An 18945-nucleotide genomic window follows, 5' to 3' on the forward strand; every position below is an offset into this window, starting at 1 on the left:
CAACCATATTGAAATCTTTTCTTTCTTTCTTCATTAATGCCCATGTAACCTCAAGAGTTGTTATGATTCTTTATTGGCTGCCGTTCCAGAATGTGGGCTAAGGAAACGTTAGCTGATTTAGCATGCTGCTGTAAGGTCAGCTAGCAATATCAAATGGCATGAACACGCTGGATATACACCCATCTGCTCCTCTGCCACTAAACCAGCTTCTCATAAAGTTTGAAAGTGATATTAATATTTAACTTTTAACTCACAGGATCCTTCATGGTCTCAGCTCTGCTTAATTAGCTGACATTTAGCTCCCTGTATTCCACAGCACACACCTAAGATTCCTTAGGTACCCGTTTATTAACATTCCCCAAAGTAGATTGGAGCAGGCAGTTCCCAGACTCTTTATCAATTGCTCCTGAAGGGTATGGAGTTCATTGCTGAGTGCCATTAGACCAGACAATTCTGTAAATATGTTTAAAGGCATGAAGATGTCCTTGTTTTCAAAAGCTTTGCAAGCAGTTTAAATGAGATTTGTGAATTGTTATTTTAAACACAAAGCCTTCTTGAGATGCTCCTCAGGAAAGTCAGTGTATTAACCTAGGTTGTATTATACACAATTCTGCTGTTAATCAACATTTTTACAGCAATATGTGATCCTACAACACTGCTCAGGCACTTAGGTCTGTGAAAGCCATTAAGTGTGGCAACTCCATCTTGTATTTATTTTCTAACCCTCTTGCTCTCTCCTTACTGAAAGCCCCCCCCTGCATCTTTTGTATGATCTCATGACGTTCTGGATTAGACACTTTAGGGTGTATGCTATTTTTTAAAATTTACACTTTGCTCACAATAGAAGAACATAGCAAGGTAATTTGATCATTCTTCCTCTCATGCCCTTTTCTAACCTCTTGGGAAAAGGCTGTCTCCTATTCCATCCCCTCCTCCCCTAGGTGAAAGCTACAATTCTGAGCAGTGCCCACTTTACCTGGCTCAGTGGTATAATTCAAGTAAATCTTACTTGATGTATATCTGGATTTACCTTCAACAGCAGCATGTAAATGTAGGAGCTGTTATTAGAGACTAACATAGCTTAAGCTATCTAGCAACTGAATAATCTTAATACTAATTATCTACTTAGCTACCATAACAAAATATGCTGCATAGGAATGTGTATAATATAATTGCAGAGCATTTCATACAGCTCACTATGTAAGAGCCATTAATAGCATTTAATTAAATTTAGATTTGGATGCCCTAATTTGTGATAAACTTAATGTGCGCAGGAATATCATACAAGTTAATATTTTCCTCAGAATATTTTGACATAATTACACCTTATGTCGATAAAATACCAAAATACTGCAGACTAATAGGCATTTTCTAAAACTGTATTTTGATGAAGCTATCATATGTGTAAACAAAAGTCAGACCACAGAGACACATATGAATAGAAAATATGACTAGTTACTGAACAGCCTTGTTTTTAGGGCTTATCTTAGAAAATAATGTATTGATCTTTCCCATTTGCCACCTTGGTTCAATTCCACTTTCCATTCCTAAGTGAAATGAATGTAGTGGTTTCAGCTCATTCATAGCAAACAGTAATCCACATTAAAACTAAAATCTGTCACTGCAAATTTGTTCTTTGCCGGGTAGACTTGACATGGAGAATGAAATAAACCATGCAAAAGCAAATGTATAACTTTAATGGTGTCATCATCACTTTAACAAAAACTTGGGGCCCAGAACCCCAGTTGGGTCAAATGGACATAGATCCATTTGAAGTCAGTAGAACTACCCTCAATTACACTAGCTGAGAAACTGGCCCTGGATTCTTCCAAACAATCTCTATGTTTTTGTTGAACTAATAAAAGGCCAGATTCTTCATGCAGTCATACTTGTAGAACCCACTGACTTCATGACTGTAGGATGATATAAATAAGGATGAAATAGGGTTTAAAAAAGAAATGTATTAGGATTCCATTTCCCCTGAGTTTTGAGTGAGTATTCATGTATTGGAAAAGTAAGAACCTATCAGAGCTGTATACCAAAATTCCTATTTAGAACAGTGGATTATTTTTTATTAGCTAACTATTAACTAAGCAGCAATATTTCACTTGGCACTCAGATATCATGGTGAGCAGTGTGTGATATAAATACCTACATAGATGGCATCCCAAGTACACTCAGGATGTCTTTTACGTAATCTGTTAATTTATAAAAGGCAAAATGCATGCAGTATTTTATTAGGCACAACACTTCTCACCGAACAATAATTAAGATGCTTTAGAGAGAGCCTCAAAGATTAAGTACATTTCTCAGTACATAGTAATTGCAGTAACAAAACAGTACTAGCACGAGATGAAAATTCACACAAAAGTCTTTCCCAAGATGGTCACAGAAGATATTGGGTGTGATCCACTACTGTGTTACTCCATTTTTACAGTAGAGCAACTGGACTGATTTCAATGGAGTTATGCTAGCGTAAAACTGGAGCGATGTGGTGGTGACTCTGGCCTACATTATATAACCAACATACTAAAGTATTGATATGAAAGGCTCCCAATATTGTTTTCATTGTGAAATAGAAAAACAGGGTTCAAATGTGCAGAAAGATTCTTTATTGAAGGGCCACATACTGGTACTACCTTCTAGATGCAGCAGAAATCACACTGACCTCAGTGGTTATGTGCAAGGATTGAAGACGGCATATGGCCGTTGATGAATAGTAAAACACTCCAGACGGATAGTCAGAATTTCATTCATAACCTGTAAGTACACGGCACTATCACAAAAGATTCTCAGTGCTTAGGCAAGAAAGTATAATGCAGCATCAAAGTTTTAAAGGGGCATGAAAAAAAAGTCTGAAAATATTTATTACAAGCAACACCTACGATTAATGTAATTGAGAAAGATTTGAGGAAAATATTTCCTCTGTTCCTGTACTCAATCCCCCAATTTGTTTACTTTATTTTAAAAGAAGTGCTGTCAAATACCTAATCTGTTGGTTTGTATCTCCTGTATAATCAGTTTCCTTTGCTTTTTGTATGGGTCTTTCACACATTAATGGAGAGAGAAATAAATTCTTATTTATTTATTTAAGAGAGAGGAAAGTGTGATTGTCAAATCCCCCAAACTGGCAGGGCAGCTAGAAGGTACTATTTTAAACCACTTCTGACTATTTTTTTTAAATAGATGAGATTCCACATGGACTGTGTGTCTCTTTATTATAACATATTAACACATTTCTTTTTAAAAACACACTCGGAACCAAATTCTGACCTTACCGTCCCCTCAAAAAAATCAATAGGATTGCATGGAGTGTAAACAAGGGAGGAATTCGACCCTTTCAATTTAATTTTATTCTCAAATATGGCTAGGCGGCCTTTTCCTACTGTATGAGTCTAAATGAAACTAACTGGAAAACTAACTGTTTATGGTTCATATTCAGAGTGTTTGCTAAGCAAATCAGTTTATCATGTCCTCAACTTGGTAAAAGTTGACCAATTTTGCACTTTTGTTGAATAACATAATAGAAATGTAGTTTAAAGTTTAATGTAACTTTTTTGCTCTCGATGGAATGTTTATATATACATGCAAGCTTACAGTTCAACTATATTATTGAAAAATGAGAAATGTTCTTTAACCATGGAAAATGTTTCCCATTTATATAGTACTATTGCTTTGCTGTATTCAAACTGTAACTCTTGCTAATCTGTTCCATAACACTGAACTGTCAATAGGAGATGGCAGAAAATATTTCACATTTAAAAAAAAAAAAGTAGAACACTTCTAAAGAACATTAAATAATGCAACATATCCCATAACTGTATGGGGCCAGATCCTCAGCTGGTGTAAATCACCATAGCTCTGTTGGTTGCAGTGGAGCTATGCCAATTTACACCATTTGAGGATTTGTGCCTGGCTTTATAAATACTCCATTTCGTAAACTTCAATGTTTGTAAATAAGCTTAAGAAAGAAACTTTCACAGATACTAATACTTTCTTTCAGTCACTATGCATGATTTGTTTGCATAATACTGCATGCCGGTTTATATACCTTAGATGGTAGTCAAATTGCAACTATGGTGACATAAATTTTTAAGAACTCTTTTTAAGTTAAAACAATCTCTTTTTCCTCTGAACATTCCACTGAACCTTCATAATGTTTTGGATGAGCTATCCTGGTAATTTCAAAAACACAACTAAGTTGTTCAGTCTTTCAATATAATATTTTCACAGGATATTTGAGATCTAACCAAATATTCTCATACAGCGTCCTATTGGGAATATTCCACACACTAAACTCCAATTTACAACCATTGGTGTTCTGTGTGTGGAACGACTGCACAATCAAATAATCAAAGACAAATAACTTTAAGCAGAATTTTTCAGAAAGTGAACAAAAGATTTTGATAGCTAGATTATTAATATATCCCATAGCTATTGGACTAGACAATTTTATGATAAAATATTGAGAAATATAAAGAAATACTTTGTGTTAGTAAATACCTTGCACTAAAAACAAATTACTAGATGCATTTTACCTGTGTGGAGCATATTAAGGGTACTTCCATGTTTCTCCATTCGAAAAGCTGGTTTAAAATCTGAATGCCATTACAGTAATTATTAATGTTAAATAAGATCACATTTTAATATCTTTTGATTGCAGACTTTCTGAACACTTACAGCGTGCATCAGTAGTGCTTTGCCACCAGATTAAATATTTCAATGCTTGTTCAACTTTTCATTGTACATAAAGTTCTGAAACTTAGGATTGGAAATTTTAAAGGAATGGCTTGTTTTAAAGAAATCATGTGTGCTTCATTAGCTTATATAATTTATAAGGGAAAGCATAAATATTTGGAAAGATTCTCACTTTCATCTATAAAGAGAATATAAAGCTAACAAGTACTCAGAACTATTTTGTAGTGAAATTTGCTCATGTATATTTGGAAGTACACTGGAATCAACCATTTGTTATAAGAAAGGACAAATGCACAAGAACAGTAATAGGTTTACTTAAATTGTATAAGGTATTTGCTTCAGTTAAACAAAAGCCATAATTTTCACACTCAAGTAGTACCTTTTTTTTTTTTTTTAACAATCAGACATTGGTTTTGTCAAAATTAACACACCTGGCATGAATATCTTGAGACGTCAATTGTTTTACCTACAGAAATGGTCAACAATTAATTACATGTTAAACCTAAGATCCTTGCCAAAACCATGCAAACTTCAGTTTAAATATTTTAATATGAAAACATAAAAGGAAATAAACAAAGAGAAACTTACGCACATGTAAAAATATAAATGTAAAAAACAAAAGATATTACAGGGGCAAAAAAGGCAGAGAATCACTATTTGATTACACGGGAAGATTTTTTTGTGGTTGTCATCTTACTCGACTCTGTAAAATTCATAGTTTATCGATGCTATAGCTCAGTGTGAGTAGCAGATTCTTCACAAAGACCTGAGGAGAAAAAGAGTTACATATCATTATAAATGTTTTAAACAGTTACATTTTGTTAAAAACACAAAATTTTTGAATAAATGACAATAAACCAGTGACAAGTGGGTGTCTGAAGGATAATACTGAGGCTTTGATACCAAGCCTGTATTTTTCCTGGATACCGATGATCCATCCCTCTTTAACACAGAGCAACCAGGCTTTTTACAAAGTACTGTAAAACTACCAGGCTTTGGCCCCTGGTTTTCAGATATGTTAAGTTAAAGTATTTTAGAGGCCAACACTTCTGTTACATGGTATGAATATGAGCCATGCAAATGTATGTGGGGAGGCATCTTTGCAAAATGTTTTAAATGCTATGAAATAATCTGTGTGTTCCTCGTAATTCAACTGTTATCCCATTATGAGCTATGCAATCCTTAATTATCACATCACAAAAACATAGATGAATATTTTAGTGAAATACATATTTAAACACTTCAAACTCAGGAAATGCCCAAGGTTTCCACACACATTGCGCACACGGGTTTCAATCCGTTCTCCAGCTATTTCCACGTACTTGCTGAAGTTGACTGAAGTTACATGTGGATCTCTGAGGGTAGAACTGGACATATTATGTCCTAAAGTTACATTGAGCAACATTAGTCATAGTAGAAAATTTCACTACTATGCAATGTGAAGAGTTCGGGTTAATATGAAATGTAATTTGTGTATTGCCTGACTTCTGAGTGTTTAATTGTAACCTTAAGGTTACATTAAAATATGGTTCGAATTAATTTTTTTTAAAAGTAAAAGGAGATTATGGCCCCAATTTTGTAATAAGATCTGCCAGCATGTACCCTTCTATCTCTGTAAAGTGTTACTGAAATCTGTGCTAACAGATTCCATTGCAGGAAAGGAGCCTAAAACATAAGTCTCTGTATTGACTGTGAATTTCCATTGCTGCATGGTCAAAAACAAACAAACAAACAAACAAAAGTGAAACGATGGAATTCCACAGTGAAATATCAACACAATATCACATCCATATAACCAATGTCTGTGCTTTATTTCATAACCCAGTAAACAGTATCATAACACTTAACCTAGTGGAAATGTAACATGCCACACATACACAAAACAGGTATTTTCATTGCTTATCACTGTTATATTTTTTAGCTTTGGCAAACTGTCCTGGAGTTTAGTTCTCAGTGAGAACTAGCAACCTAGAAAGTATCAACTTGCAAAACACAACTGTTTGAGTAGTACAACTGCAGAACTCAAAAATGGATGAATAGAATCTGCTCAAAATTTCATAATTAGTAAATGAATAATTAAAAATCACCTTTGGGATGAGACCAAGAATGGAAAATTTCAGCCAAAAAGAATAATTTTGCAGCGTTATGAGCACATAAAAAAAGGATTGTAATAGAAGTCTCACTGTCACTTTAATTATAGCTTTCACTGCTAGTGCTTGTATTGTTTTCCACTGACAAAACGACTGACACTAGACTATACACTAATATAATCCACTGTTGGCTGGTTTCCTATTTCTCATTGGTTTAAATGCACTCTATCATAATTCAGTACAAAATCTGAATTAGAAACAACTGATATGCCAGTGTTCCAGAATTATCACTGTGTGTGTGTGGGGGGGAAGGGGAGTATGAAAACTTTTGGACAACACTTTTTAATTCAGGATACATCAGTCTGTCTTTATTTATCAAACATGTTATCATTTGATTGACCTTCCTGTTTGTAGCCTGAAAAAAAAAAAAAAGGTAATGTGTTTGAGAACTAACTCCTAGACTCTCAGGCATTTGACAAATTGTGGAATATCTTAAGGCATGTCTCAGCACTTTTGATCGCTTGTCTATGGAAAGGGTAGCATAGAGATTTTTTTTGTGTGATCAAAGAATAGGTGTGACAGAAAACGGATCTATGGTTACAAATATCAAACAGTTTGATCTTTCTAAAACACTTCACTGAAGTTTTTCCATTCTTTAATCAAATAAGAAACACCAGTGTATTATGAACCTGTATATAACATCTAGAATAGAGATGTGACTAAAAAAAGAAGTACTAAACATGTCTTGTGAGTAGTTTCTTCTCAGTGTGCATGACTCCTATTAGCATCATGTTTATGCATTGAGAGGATATTGTGCCCTTTAATATTTTACCTTAGCATGGATTAGAAGGGCTATATTGGGTTATACGGATCATAAGATGTTTGTTATAGGTTACCAGCATAAGTCACATTCACATCCTTTGCTTTTAACAATTTAACATTATGGAGGTTAAACCATCTATTTTGATTTTCCTTTAAGATGAAATGCATAACAGTAAAATCAATTATTTGCCCATAGCAAAACTTTATATAAAGTTTGTCCATGATGGTCACTCTGGTATGATAATTTTTGCACCCACAATGTTTAAAATGGTATCTTGAATTCACACATACAACTATGGATGCAAAGGGCCAAAAGTTGACAGTAAGAACAGAAGTCTATAATATTACTTTAATTTTACATATGAATGAAGTATACCATTGTAATATAGACAAAATATTACAAAAGTCACTTTTAATTCTTATCAGCTGTACTCCTTTGTAAGTTGTGTATAAGGGTTTTATACTTGACACACATCTTTACACAATGATTTTCAGAGAATTGCAATTTCCATTTTCTCAGGCGTTTGATGCCAAATTCCACGGAAAATTCAGACACACATTTTCCTACCACTCAGGTATCACCCTTTTCGTCAACCAGCTGCTAGCCGCAAGATTATTTGTGGCATCTTGCTTTCACTGAATTTCACTGATGTTTAATAAATGCCTTTTTATCCCTTTTCATGGCTTATTATATTAATTAATTTTAAAAATTGTGCATAGTGGCTTTTTAAAAAAAGTCTTATGAGTTATTGATTTTCTTTTTCCTTTAACACAATGACTTTATTTCCTTGTAAAATCAGATCATACAAAGAATGGCAAATTAATTTATTTCCCTCTGCTTTTCTTCACAGTGTTAGAGAGGTTTTCTTTTTAGCTTGGCTATGGTTTTTGCAGCTTCTTGAATTTGCAATGGCAGCTATTTGCATTGTTTTGCTTATTAAATGGCACCTTATTTGTCTGTGCTAATTGCTGGTAAGAGTAAAGAGTACAAAACTTTTTCTCCCTTCTGCAAAGAATTTTTGTTATTTCCTCAGTCACGCAAGTTCCAAGCCCTGCTCTCCCTACTCATGTGAACAGCTACCTACTTCAATGGGGATGCTCATGTGAGTAAGACTAACATGTAACAATGAGAATCTTTTCCACTGTAAATTAGGGAATTGTTTTATCAAAGTTATAATGTTGAATGAATATGTGCAGAAAATATGGTCATACAGTTGAGTTTAAGCCCAACAAAAGCATTGTAAAAAAAAAATTAGGGCATCTTGTTAATGAAGAAAGATATTTCAATAGGTTGGTTTTAAGTGAAAATATTTTCTGTGCAACTTGGCCTATTATCTAAGGTGTACAAAACAGCAAGTTATTTTACACCAGGTTTACAGGCAATTGTGACAACAGCCAGCAAGATGAAGAAAGCTACCCAACTTATTTGTTTACGAAAAGCATATTCATTATTGTTTTTCTAAACTGTCCTTTCAAGGTCTTTATTTTTACCTCTAAATTGCCTTTTTCTTTAACAAGCACAACAGCAAAAACAATACTGTACATTTTGAAGGAGCTGAGGTGTTTTGAGAATTATTTGTGCTAATCTCTTCGTCTACTGATTATTAAGACCAAATATAGCTCTATAACTATAGCATAAATTATTTTTTTAAATGTAAACATTATTGGAAAATTCTATTTTTTAAATGATTTGTCTGCATGGCTGATAAAAAGAACTTTAAACTTCATAATAATGGATTTTTCCCGCCCTCTAGATTGAACTTTTTCAGCGTATGTTAAAATACACACTAACATGAACAAATTCTATATTCTTATTTCTATTAACTTCTATCAAATCAACTTTTGTACTTTTATTGTATGTGCTACATATTAAAGACTTTGAACCTTTAAACACATAGTAATATTACATACATTGATTCTAAGATCAATATTTCAATGCATATTCTATCATTTTTCAGTATAAAAAGCACATCCAAAAAGGATGGTCCTGCCACATTTATAATTTTACGATACGAAGTGCATTCAGTGATGTGCTTCTTGGTTTTAAAAATGATTACATAAAATAAAATCACATTGAAAACATGACCAACAAATTGCATAATGTATGAATTTTCTTAAAAAATAAACTAAATGTTATTTATCACGGCATTTTTTTCCTAGTTCCAAAGTTTTAAGAGGCATTACATTTTTGAGAGGAATATATTTGACATAGGAATGCCAATGTATTTAAATGCATTTTTTCCAACAAACATCTATAGCATGCCAGCAGTTTTAAAGTTTTAAGCAGAACTTCCCACTGATGTCAATGAAGAGTTCTGTTCACAAATTGATGGCTACATGTTAATTCTAGCTTGTAACATGAACTATGAGCAATAAACAATTAAACTTAAAAAAAGGGTCCCCATCCCCCCCCCACCCCTCGGTTTCATTACAAGAGGTTATTTTCGTTCCTTGCTTTGGGATGGCAAAACAAATACACAGAGTAAAAATGTGCTGACCGTGTAACACTAGGAGAAAAACACCCTTCATTACATGCAGAATGCTGAAATTATGCTACGTTCAAATGTGCAAAAGAATTAAAAACGGATGTTAAAATCTTTCTTTTAAAAGAATCATTTTAAAAATAGTTATGTAGTGCTGTTGCTTATTCAGCTAACACTTCTCCTGCAAAGTGGTTTGTTGCACCCAAAGCAGTACACTAGGTTTCGGGGTGGGGGGAGGGAGAAAAAAATGCTGTAGAGAGAGCACATGTTACATCAGACACAGTACCTGATTTTTCACTGCACAGCTTGTCAGCTAGATAGTCTGCCTCCTGGGCGATAAGTGAGAAAATTTCATCTTCATACTCTTCTATAATACTTTCACACTGTAAGAATAAAACAGGAACATATATATTATATATACATACACATACACACAGAGACAGTACCGCTCCAGCAATGAAATAAACAAGATTGCTAACCAGAACTGTAAAGTAAGACAGTGGACAGGGGAACCTTATTTTGGTTTGCACTTCCTGTTTTGTACAAACAAATGATTGCCTGTTAATTTTCAAAATATTCCTTAAGTTTTAACTATACGCTCTCTCTGGTTGTCTTTTTAAAAATACACTAACTAGGATAAGAAATGTCTTACAAATCACATTTTACTTGCTTTTGAAAGAACACCTTTCAATATCAGTCACTATATTCATGGAATAGTCACTCAAAAGTTAAATTAAATAATAATCCATTTCATGTTATTACACTAGTATTCACAACATGCAGATAAATAAAGCTCTCTGATCAAACTAATGCATCTTTGGTTTCACTACAGACAACAAAATTGACGTTAATCTACCAAATGGTCTTTTTCAATGTTTTAAACGTTTTAAAGACTATCAGTAATTTGACTTCACTTATAGAAAATGGATTTCTGATGTTTTGAAGAGAGTTCAACACTACTGCTGAGGCAGAGTCTTGGTGGAGTGTGTCTAAAGAGACGTTTTGTTCTGAAGAGCTGTATTATCTGGAGTTATCTTTTGGCAATCCTGAGCACAAATTAGGAAGGACAGAAAGTACTTTCCCAAAAGCCCAGACTATGGTTTAATCATTAAACAAGGGTAGAAGCCCCATGAAATGGATTGCAATTAAAAAAAAAATACACCAAGGAAAACTCTGATTTAAATAAAGAAGTCATAACTCTACTACCAAAAAAAAATAATAATCTCTTGTATTTCTTGAAAAATTAGCTCTAGAATGTGCCATTGCAAGAATAATATTTTTTTGTTGTTTTAAGTCAACATTTCACAGCACTCAACATCTTTGAAACTCAGCCATTAACTTTACTTCTCAGTGAAAATGCAAGTCACTAAATGTGCACGCTGGCTTAATTTCATGGATTTAATAGTCTCACAACATTGCTTTTGTGGTGTACTGAATACATGTAGAATCATATGCAGCATATCACTGCCCTAGACACTCTTTTCTATATTGTGTGTTTCCTGACTCTAGAAAGATACTTAATGCATAAACAAAACAAAATTATATGATGTACCTGGCACCTAAACATTTGTTTAACTCAGCCTAAGCCAGCATTCTTGATTAGCTCACAGAAATTTGTCTCCATTCAACAAGGCCTAAAGAAAAGATGACACCCCTACTCTCTCTTTAATCCAACTATAAATATTAAAATTACAGTAGTATTAATTTGGATTTTTACCCAACACAATAACTCCCTATTTCCTGCACAGAAATTAACAAATATACTTCCTTAGTAACACTGATTTGTATTTAATCACTTACAAAAATTCCCCAAGTAAAACATCATTTGAATTGTTCCAGTTTGGGAAATTTGTAACATGTAAACTGAGAACACACAGTATAATCCATGGGTAATTCTTGCAACTAAAATGCCATCTGTTTCTAAATAACATTATAAACCACATTATTATTATAAAACACTTAATGCGATACTGTGACAAGCAAATACAGAGCATATAAGAATATATTATTAAAACAATTTACTGTATGCACGAATTTAGTACTTGAAGCTATATTTACCATACAGTGAAGAGTATACACTAGTAATACTTTAACATACAATGTTACCAATTTGTTATGTTAGCTTACCGCAAATTTCAAAGGTTTGTAAGCATCAGAATAAAAATAGAATTTTTTAAAATCTGCATAGATTTTCTCATCTTTCCAAGGAGCAAATCTCTTGAACGTCCTTTTTTGAGGTTGAGGATCCACTTGCAGCTGGTAATCATTCAGTCTATCACATATATTTTCCATTACTTCCGTTAAGTAGGTCTCTGACTTTGCTAAAGGAACCTAGTGGGGGAGGAAAATGGAATTTTCTTTTCTTATTACACATAGTACCAAAAATAACTTTAAGAGATTGTATCTCTATAGACTGATGTGTCATAGACAGCGAAAAAGAATCAGTGCATATCTCTTAATCTGCATAATTGTTGACCCATAGTATATTACACACATAGTTAAAAATGTCAGCTAAAGCTAAGGTGACACTGAAAAATAAAACATTTACTCTTGCATAAAACATCCCCTTACACTGAACCAATTCTAGAATGCAGTTATCAGATTTTAATTTGTAAACATATTGTCATTCAAAAAGACATATACCATGCAGCAAATAAATAGAGACCATAGACCACAGTTGATATTTTATCGACATAACCATGAAAGATTTCTTAAGTCACTTTGTTTCTTTAGTTGAGGTAGAGTTCTAGAAAGTCTTTTGCTTTCACTTGGTCTGTCTTAGTTGCTGTTCGTCAACTCAGATGCAGCTGTTTAATACCTCCCAGGGGTTTTGTGAAGAAAATAATAGCTTACAAAATTTAACTTCTCCCAGGTTCTACTATTTCAGCTTTATTTTCGAACAGCTGGTCCATGTCTTTGTCCATTCCTTTTCCTTCAGAATTAAGCAAGAATTCAGCAGAAACATTTAGACACTACCTACATACTTAGTGAGAGTCTCAACAGCTAGTGATCCCAGGGTCAAAGAGCACCCCTCGCCCTTGGTAACGGGGACAAAAAACTTCTCTCCCGTCTAGACAGGTCAAGGTGCAAGATGCTCCTATCTCTGTTGCTTCTTCCGGAAGGGGGCGTGAACTGAAGCCAAGTGCACAGTAAACAACAGTGCTGCATCCTTGGACCTTTAGAAGATTTTTCTCTCCACCCTCTGCTGATCAAAGCAGGAAGTTTTCATGACAACCATAGTCAAAGGGGCTGAATCACAAATGAACTCGATTTCTGCAATGTTGATATATCCCGTCTCTATTGTCTCTTTTCAGACACAGTATGAACCCTTCCGGTCTCAATGATTACATTACAGAAGCACTTTCACATGTGTGCTTCATTTACACAAAGGGTTTCCTTGCTTCACCACCATCTGGCCACGGATCAGATAAATAGAGGCAGGAGAATTAAAATTAAAGCCTAAAGGTTTTTCTTCTTCTTAAACTAGGTCCTATTATGAAATCCTCCTCCCCCAACCTCATTCTGGATGTGGAATCTACTTTTTTATGAAACTTGGAAAAAGCAAAAAGGGCATGAGGCAAACACTGTATTTTTTTTTAAAAGTCAGTTTTTAGTTTAAAAAATCTACATGTGTATCCTATTTTACAGTAAGGTTGGGTTTAGTTGCATTTTGCTATGAAAACTATTTTATTACTTTCAATATTAACATTTAAAAAGCAAATGTGTATCATAAAGCAAGGAAAGCTAATGGCAGCAAAACATGGCTCCTGAAAGACTATTTGGATTATGAATTCCAGTCTCAAGTGATTTTTTCCCCATCTATTAGAAGTTGAGGATAACAAGACAACATGGCACATGGATATGTCTGACTGCCTCTTCCAAATAATATGCAAAAAAGAAAAACTGAATTTGCAAATAAAATAGAACTTTTACAAATCCTCTTGCAAAAGACAAAAAATTTGACATCATAGACCAAATGCTCTTCCAGTGTAACTTCCACTAAGGTCAATGAGGTTATACCAAAAATGTATCTGACTCAATGTGCTTTCAGTAACAATAAGCTATTACTATGCTACACACACACACACACACACACACACACACACACACACACACACACACACACCTCTAAACCTACTTGCAGGACAATAAATCAAACCAGCTCACCGGCAGGGGGGATTTTTAATGGATACACTAACTATATTTATTTGCAGATAAAAAGAGATCTACTGCGTTGTCCTAATACAAGCAAGACTGTATTTTAAGTTCTGAAAAAGAGATCTATTCACAGTCCAACTGTTGTTCAAGAATTCACTCACATACTAACACTCTTCCTCATCCCCTTCCTGTCAGTAACTCCCGATCCAATCACAAAAGCTAACAGTGGCTTAGCAAGAGTATACATCATGAGTGGCAAGTACTGTATAAGAACATAGAGAAAGAGACTATTACTATATGCTGAAAACAAACCATGTACGCATTAAAAAATGCTTCTGAAATACACTGAATGAAAATCAAACTTCACAATGCATGTAACAGCAGCTACAGATCAAATTCCCTGGATACTTTGTGTACAGGGGTTAACACTTATGAAAGGAATTTTTGCAACCTGTTTATTCTTACATTTATACACCATTTTTGCTCTCATTTCCACCACCTATTATATTTCCCATAATGTTCTCAGAAGCCAACATATGAACTGCATCTTCTTAACCTCTCTTTGTATTTCAGTATGTTGTCTTATTATATTTAGGAAAATAATTTTAGGAGTAGCATATTCATGAAGTAGATTAATAAAATCATATTTATAAGAACTTTGCTTTAAAATGGTTACATCTGATTTTTTCTTGTCAAGTTAATAAAAATTATACTTAACATGTGACCTCCAAATAACTTTATTTTTTCACATAACTATTAGTTTGTCTGGAATCAGACTCTCAGTCCCTGTAAACTATATTGAATGGAGTGTGCAAATATATGGGAAACCCTTACACATGACAGATGTATGTATCTACTCATTTCTGGTGTCTACTTATTAGCTTTTGGATAGTGAGCTTTTATTACAACCAAGTACAACTTGAATTTAAAAGAATATAAAAGATTTTGTTAAAATATACTCAAGAGTTATACCTGATCCTCAAAAGTTGAGTGTTCTTTTAAAAAGTGTTTTAATAATAAGAGCAATAAGTATTTGGACAAGTAGAAGAAAACTAAAGCCTTTCTTTCTATACGGTGAAGATTTTGAATAGTACTTGTCAATAAAGCAACTCCTATTGTAATCGTACCGGAGACATGGGCCTCCTCCCCGAAAAAGCTGTCTCAGAGATACTAACCTCATTAAAATATGAATGAAAAGACAGCCATCATTGTAATGGGACAAAGCCATTTTACCCTGCACCAAACTTTATCTGCCATTTTTTGTAAAAATATAAATATGATACCCAGCAAATTAGTCATTAGATTTGATGTGCATATTGATGATAGAATGCATGAATTATTTTAATTTTTCAGATAAATCACAGCCTCTGATCATTCTAAATGTTTGATTTTTTGTTAATTATTTCATAATCCTTTGATTCTTCATATTATTTGAAGTGTTTTAAGAGAATAAAAGATACTCTCTAATCTTTTTTAAAAAGTTCACTGAAATTTTTGCTGTTTATTTTTGTTTTCCAGAATATTTCAGCCAATTTCACAAGACAGCTAGAGAATTAATTACAGACTACTATGGCAATACCTTAGTAACAGTCAGTTACAGGATGTTCATATGCCAGTTCATTATTATGTCTCTGTTAATCTTATCGTAAATGTCTTGCTTGATAGATACCACAACCAGCCACAACAAGAATACAATTGCATTATGGTGTGTGATAAGAGATATAAAAATGTAACTGCAATATATATGCATTTTCAAAAACAATCAAGTGTTTCTCAATAAAACAGTACATATTTGGTTATATTTTAAAAGAACAGAGAGCCAGAACTGATCATATGCAAAGTTTTATATTTTCTTGGAAATTGTTTCAAATAATTTTTAAACACGTATTTTAAAATGTTTCATGTAGTTTAATCACTATCTTTTCATCCACAAAGTGTTCAAATCATTTTTGATATTAGTTAAAAGTCAATATTTAGAAGTGAAAATCCAAACCTCCTTTGCTTTAGGCTAAAACAGGAGAAACATGAATGCTGATCTACTCTAAAGGCTGATGGGATATGTAATTAGCTATTATGTTAATTGAATCCACTGTGAGTTTGTTGTATGAGATTTCTTCATATAATATGCAAATAGCTTTTAAGGTTGAGTTTTATTAGACAATACAATTAGAAATCATCTAAAGGAGTGAATTCTAATGAGGCATAATAAAGGTTTGTAAAAATATCTGTTTGCTACATGAGCAGACCATCTGAGCTTAATCAATAAAAGAAACTGTATTGTGAAGTGGAACATTTAAAAAAAACTTTTAAGAATTTACCTTTCCAGTATCCATTCATAACAAAATCTACTTTAAAAGCAGGAGAGTTCATGTTATTAAGGAAAGAGGTGACATTCTTGTAATATGGGAGCGAGTCATTCTGTTAATCAGACAATTGGAATATTGTTTACTCAAAAATAAAAAGCAGCTCTCAGCTGTGATGTCAATTGTGTTCGTATAGATAGATACACTTTAAGTGAAGTGTTCCATGAGCAAAGTTAGCCATTATTATTGCTATTAAAGACGTGATCCAAGCAGATATACATACATTAGCTTTTGTAGTGTAACTAATCAGCGTAACTTCACTTTCAGTAAGATTCTCCAGCATTTTAATATCTGGAATTAAGAACTTTCTGACAAAGGAAGAAATTCACACTAGGGTATTCCACAGCAAGTCACAAACTCAACAGTTGCATTCCTTTTCATTTATGGCCAGCTCCAAATAATAAACTGGTTTAGTTAATGCCAGAATTCAAAATGTGTGTGATCTCTGGTCTAATGTAGGCTATTCAAACTTTAACTAGTGCCCGGAAAAAATATTGCTCAACTCCTAATCATAACTGAATATCATAATAATAGTAATATATGTCACTCTCCTATGGTAGCCAAAGAGTAGTGTGGGTTTGGGTTCTTTTTAAACATTTAAAAATGGTCACTAGCAACCCATTAAGAAAAAGCAGAAGCATAATGGCAGCCGAAGCTCCACCCATACAAAAAGAAATATTCTCCCAATGAGTACACTGCCACTTCAATTCACGGACAGAAGTGAAAGAGGACTTCAAAATATGATTAACCGACTCATTCATCATCTGGACTCTGTTTCTTCTGGAATAGGCTTAGTTTTACTGGTCTATGTCGGAAAGCCTATGCTCCTAAAAGGAAAAAGTTCTGAAATACAAATAAATAAATAAATAAATAAAATAAAAAAGGTAACTTCTTTTTGAAAAGGCAACATTGTGCAGATGGCATGATAAACCTATCATACCCACGTATATAGCTGATATGAACATAAGCCTATAATTGCAGTTAATTAACTCTTCTTTAATCTAGTCCCTTAAAAACCGGCAGGGGCAAGTGTTTGTTACTCTGAATAATACGAAGCCCTCGTCACTATAGAAAAAGGATCACTTCATACACACCTCTTCTTCAGCTGAAATACAGTTTGCTCGAATACCCATTTTCCTAAGTTTTGCTCTAAACCATTAACTGGTTGCTTACCATCTCTAATGGGCATCCAAACACTGCCTAGTGTGCCTAAAGTAACAACCAAGCAACCCAAACAAACCATCCTATCAAAACACAAACTTTATTTACACTCCCACTTTCATTTTCTCCTTAAAATTTAACACCTTCTTTAAAAGAATGTTGAGCTGCCCTAGCACAGCCTTCAGAAATCAGGTACACGCTCCTGAGCATTCGTGTTACTTAAGTGTCAGAGGGGGATGTCACCTATTCAATATTTCTACTAGTCGCTGATAAGCCTCTTACTGAACAAGCCCAGGATGAGTCTGCTTTGTATAAATTAAATCATTCTGTTAGCTGAATGCAATGTGTTCAGCAACTACCAGCAAAGGATATCCCTTCCACTGCACGGCACAGAGGGAATCTAACCCACCCAAATACACCTAGGAAGCAGGTGAAGAGGAGACCATGTGGCTATTCATTCTCCTCTCTCACCTCTCCTGAGACTATAAAAGCCCCTCTGATGAACACCACATGGTTGAGACCGCAAATGATTTTGGGTGTGTCTGTCTGAAGGCAGAGAATGAGTACTGTTCATTTCCTTGGCAAACTAGGGAAGATATAACTGCACTAATTTGGGTTCTGTATATGGCTTCTATCCATGCAGATAATGTAACTATACAGTCACAGTCAGGTCACTAATTATTCTAATTGAGCTGTGCTGCTAATAATAGGAGCAAGCCAAAGAACACACAGGACCAGCCTTGTACAGGAATACCCTGATATCCATGGAATTAACACTAGGATTTCCTATGTATCCCCCTCAAACTCTTCTTAGTCCAGATGTGCTCCCCTCTCTGAGTAGCCACTAAGATTTTCTCTCCCCAGAGTTAGTACTTTGTAAATTGTGTAACGAATTTTCCAAATAACTATTCCACTTCCACGCACATTTGGGCGCAGAGGGATGATGGTGCCCAAATAAAAGAGCAAGACGTCAGAAGTAGGGAAGCGTCTGTTTTTGATGTTCTATTAATGGAATGATTTTAAAGCAACAGCATCTGTACAGACAATGGATTCATGACTCCAGCACAGGAAACTATGTAAATAAAGAGAAATCCCAAAGGAAATTTCGACTAGGTTTATACATGACAGTGAATAAAGTTTTCTAATCAGCTGAAAGTTTATATGCTTCCC

At 34.1% G+C, this 18945-nt stretch overlaps 1 protein-coding gene across 1 annotated transcript in view; it reads right to left on the reverse strand.

Annotated features, from left to right (window-relative positions):
• Positions 1–4464: 4464 nt before the first annotated feature.
• CNPY1 (canopy FGF signaling regulator 1) overlaps positions 4465–18945 on the reverse strand; it is a 69468-nt gene continuing 54987 nt past the window's right edge. Inside the window, 3 exon segments of the mRNA XM_050940445.1 lie at positions 4465–5464; positions 10380–10476; positions 12221–12424. Coding sequence (XP_050796402.1) covers positions 5427–5464; positions 10380–10476; positions 12221–12424 — 339 coding nt within the window. The 3' untranslated portion in view covers positions 4465–5426.

This window comes from Gopherus flavomarginatus, chromosome 2 (assembly GCF_025201925.1).
Source record: "Gopherus flavomarginatus isolate rGopFla2 chromosome 2, rGopFla2.mat.asm, whole genome shotgun sequence".
Classification (NCBI taxonomy): Eukaryota; Metazoa; Chordata; order Testudines; family Testudinidae; genus Gopherus; species Gopherus flavomarginatus.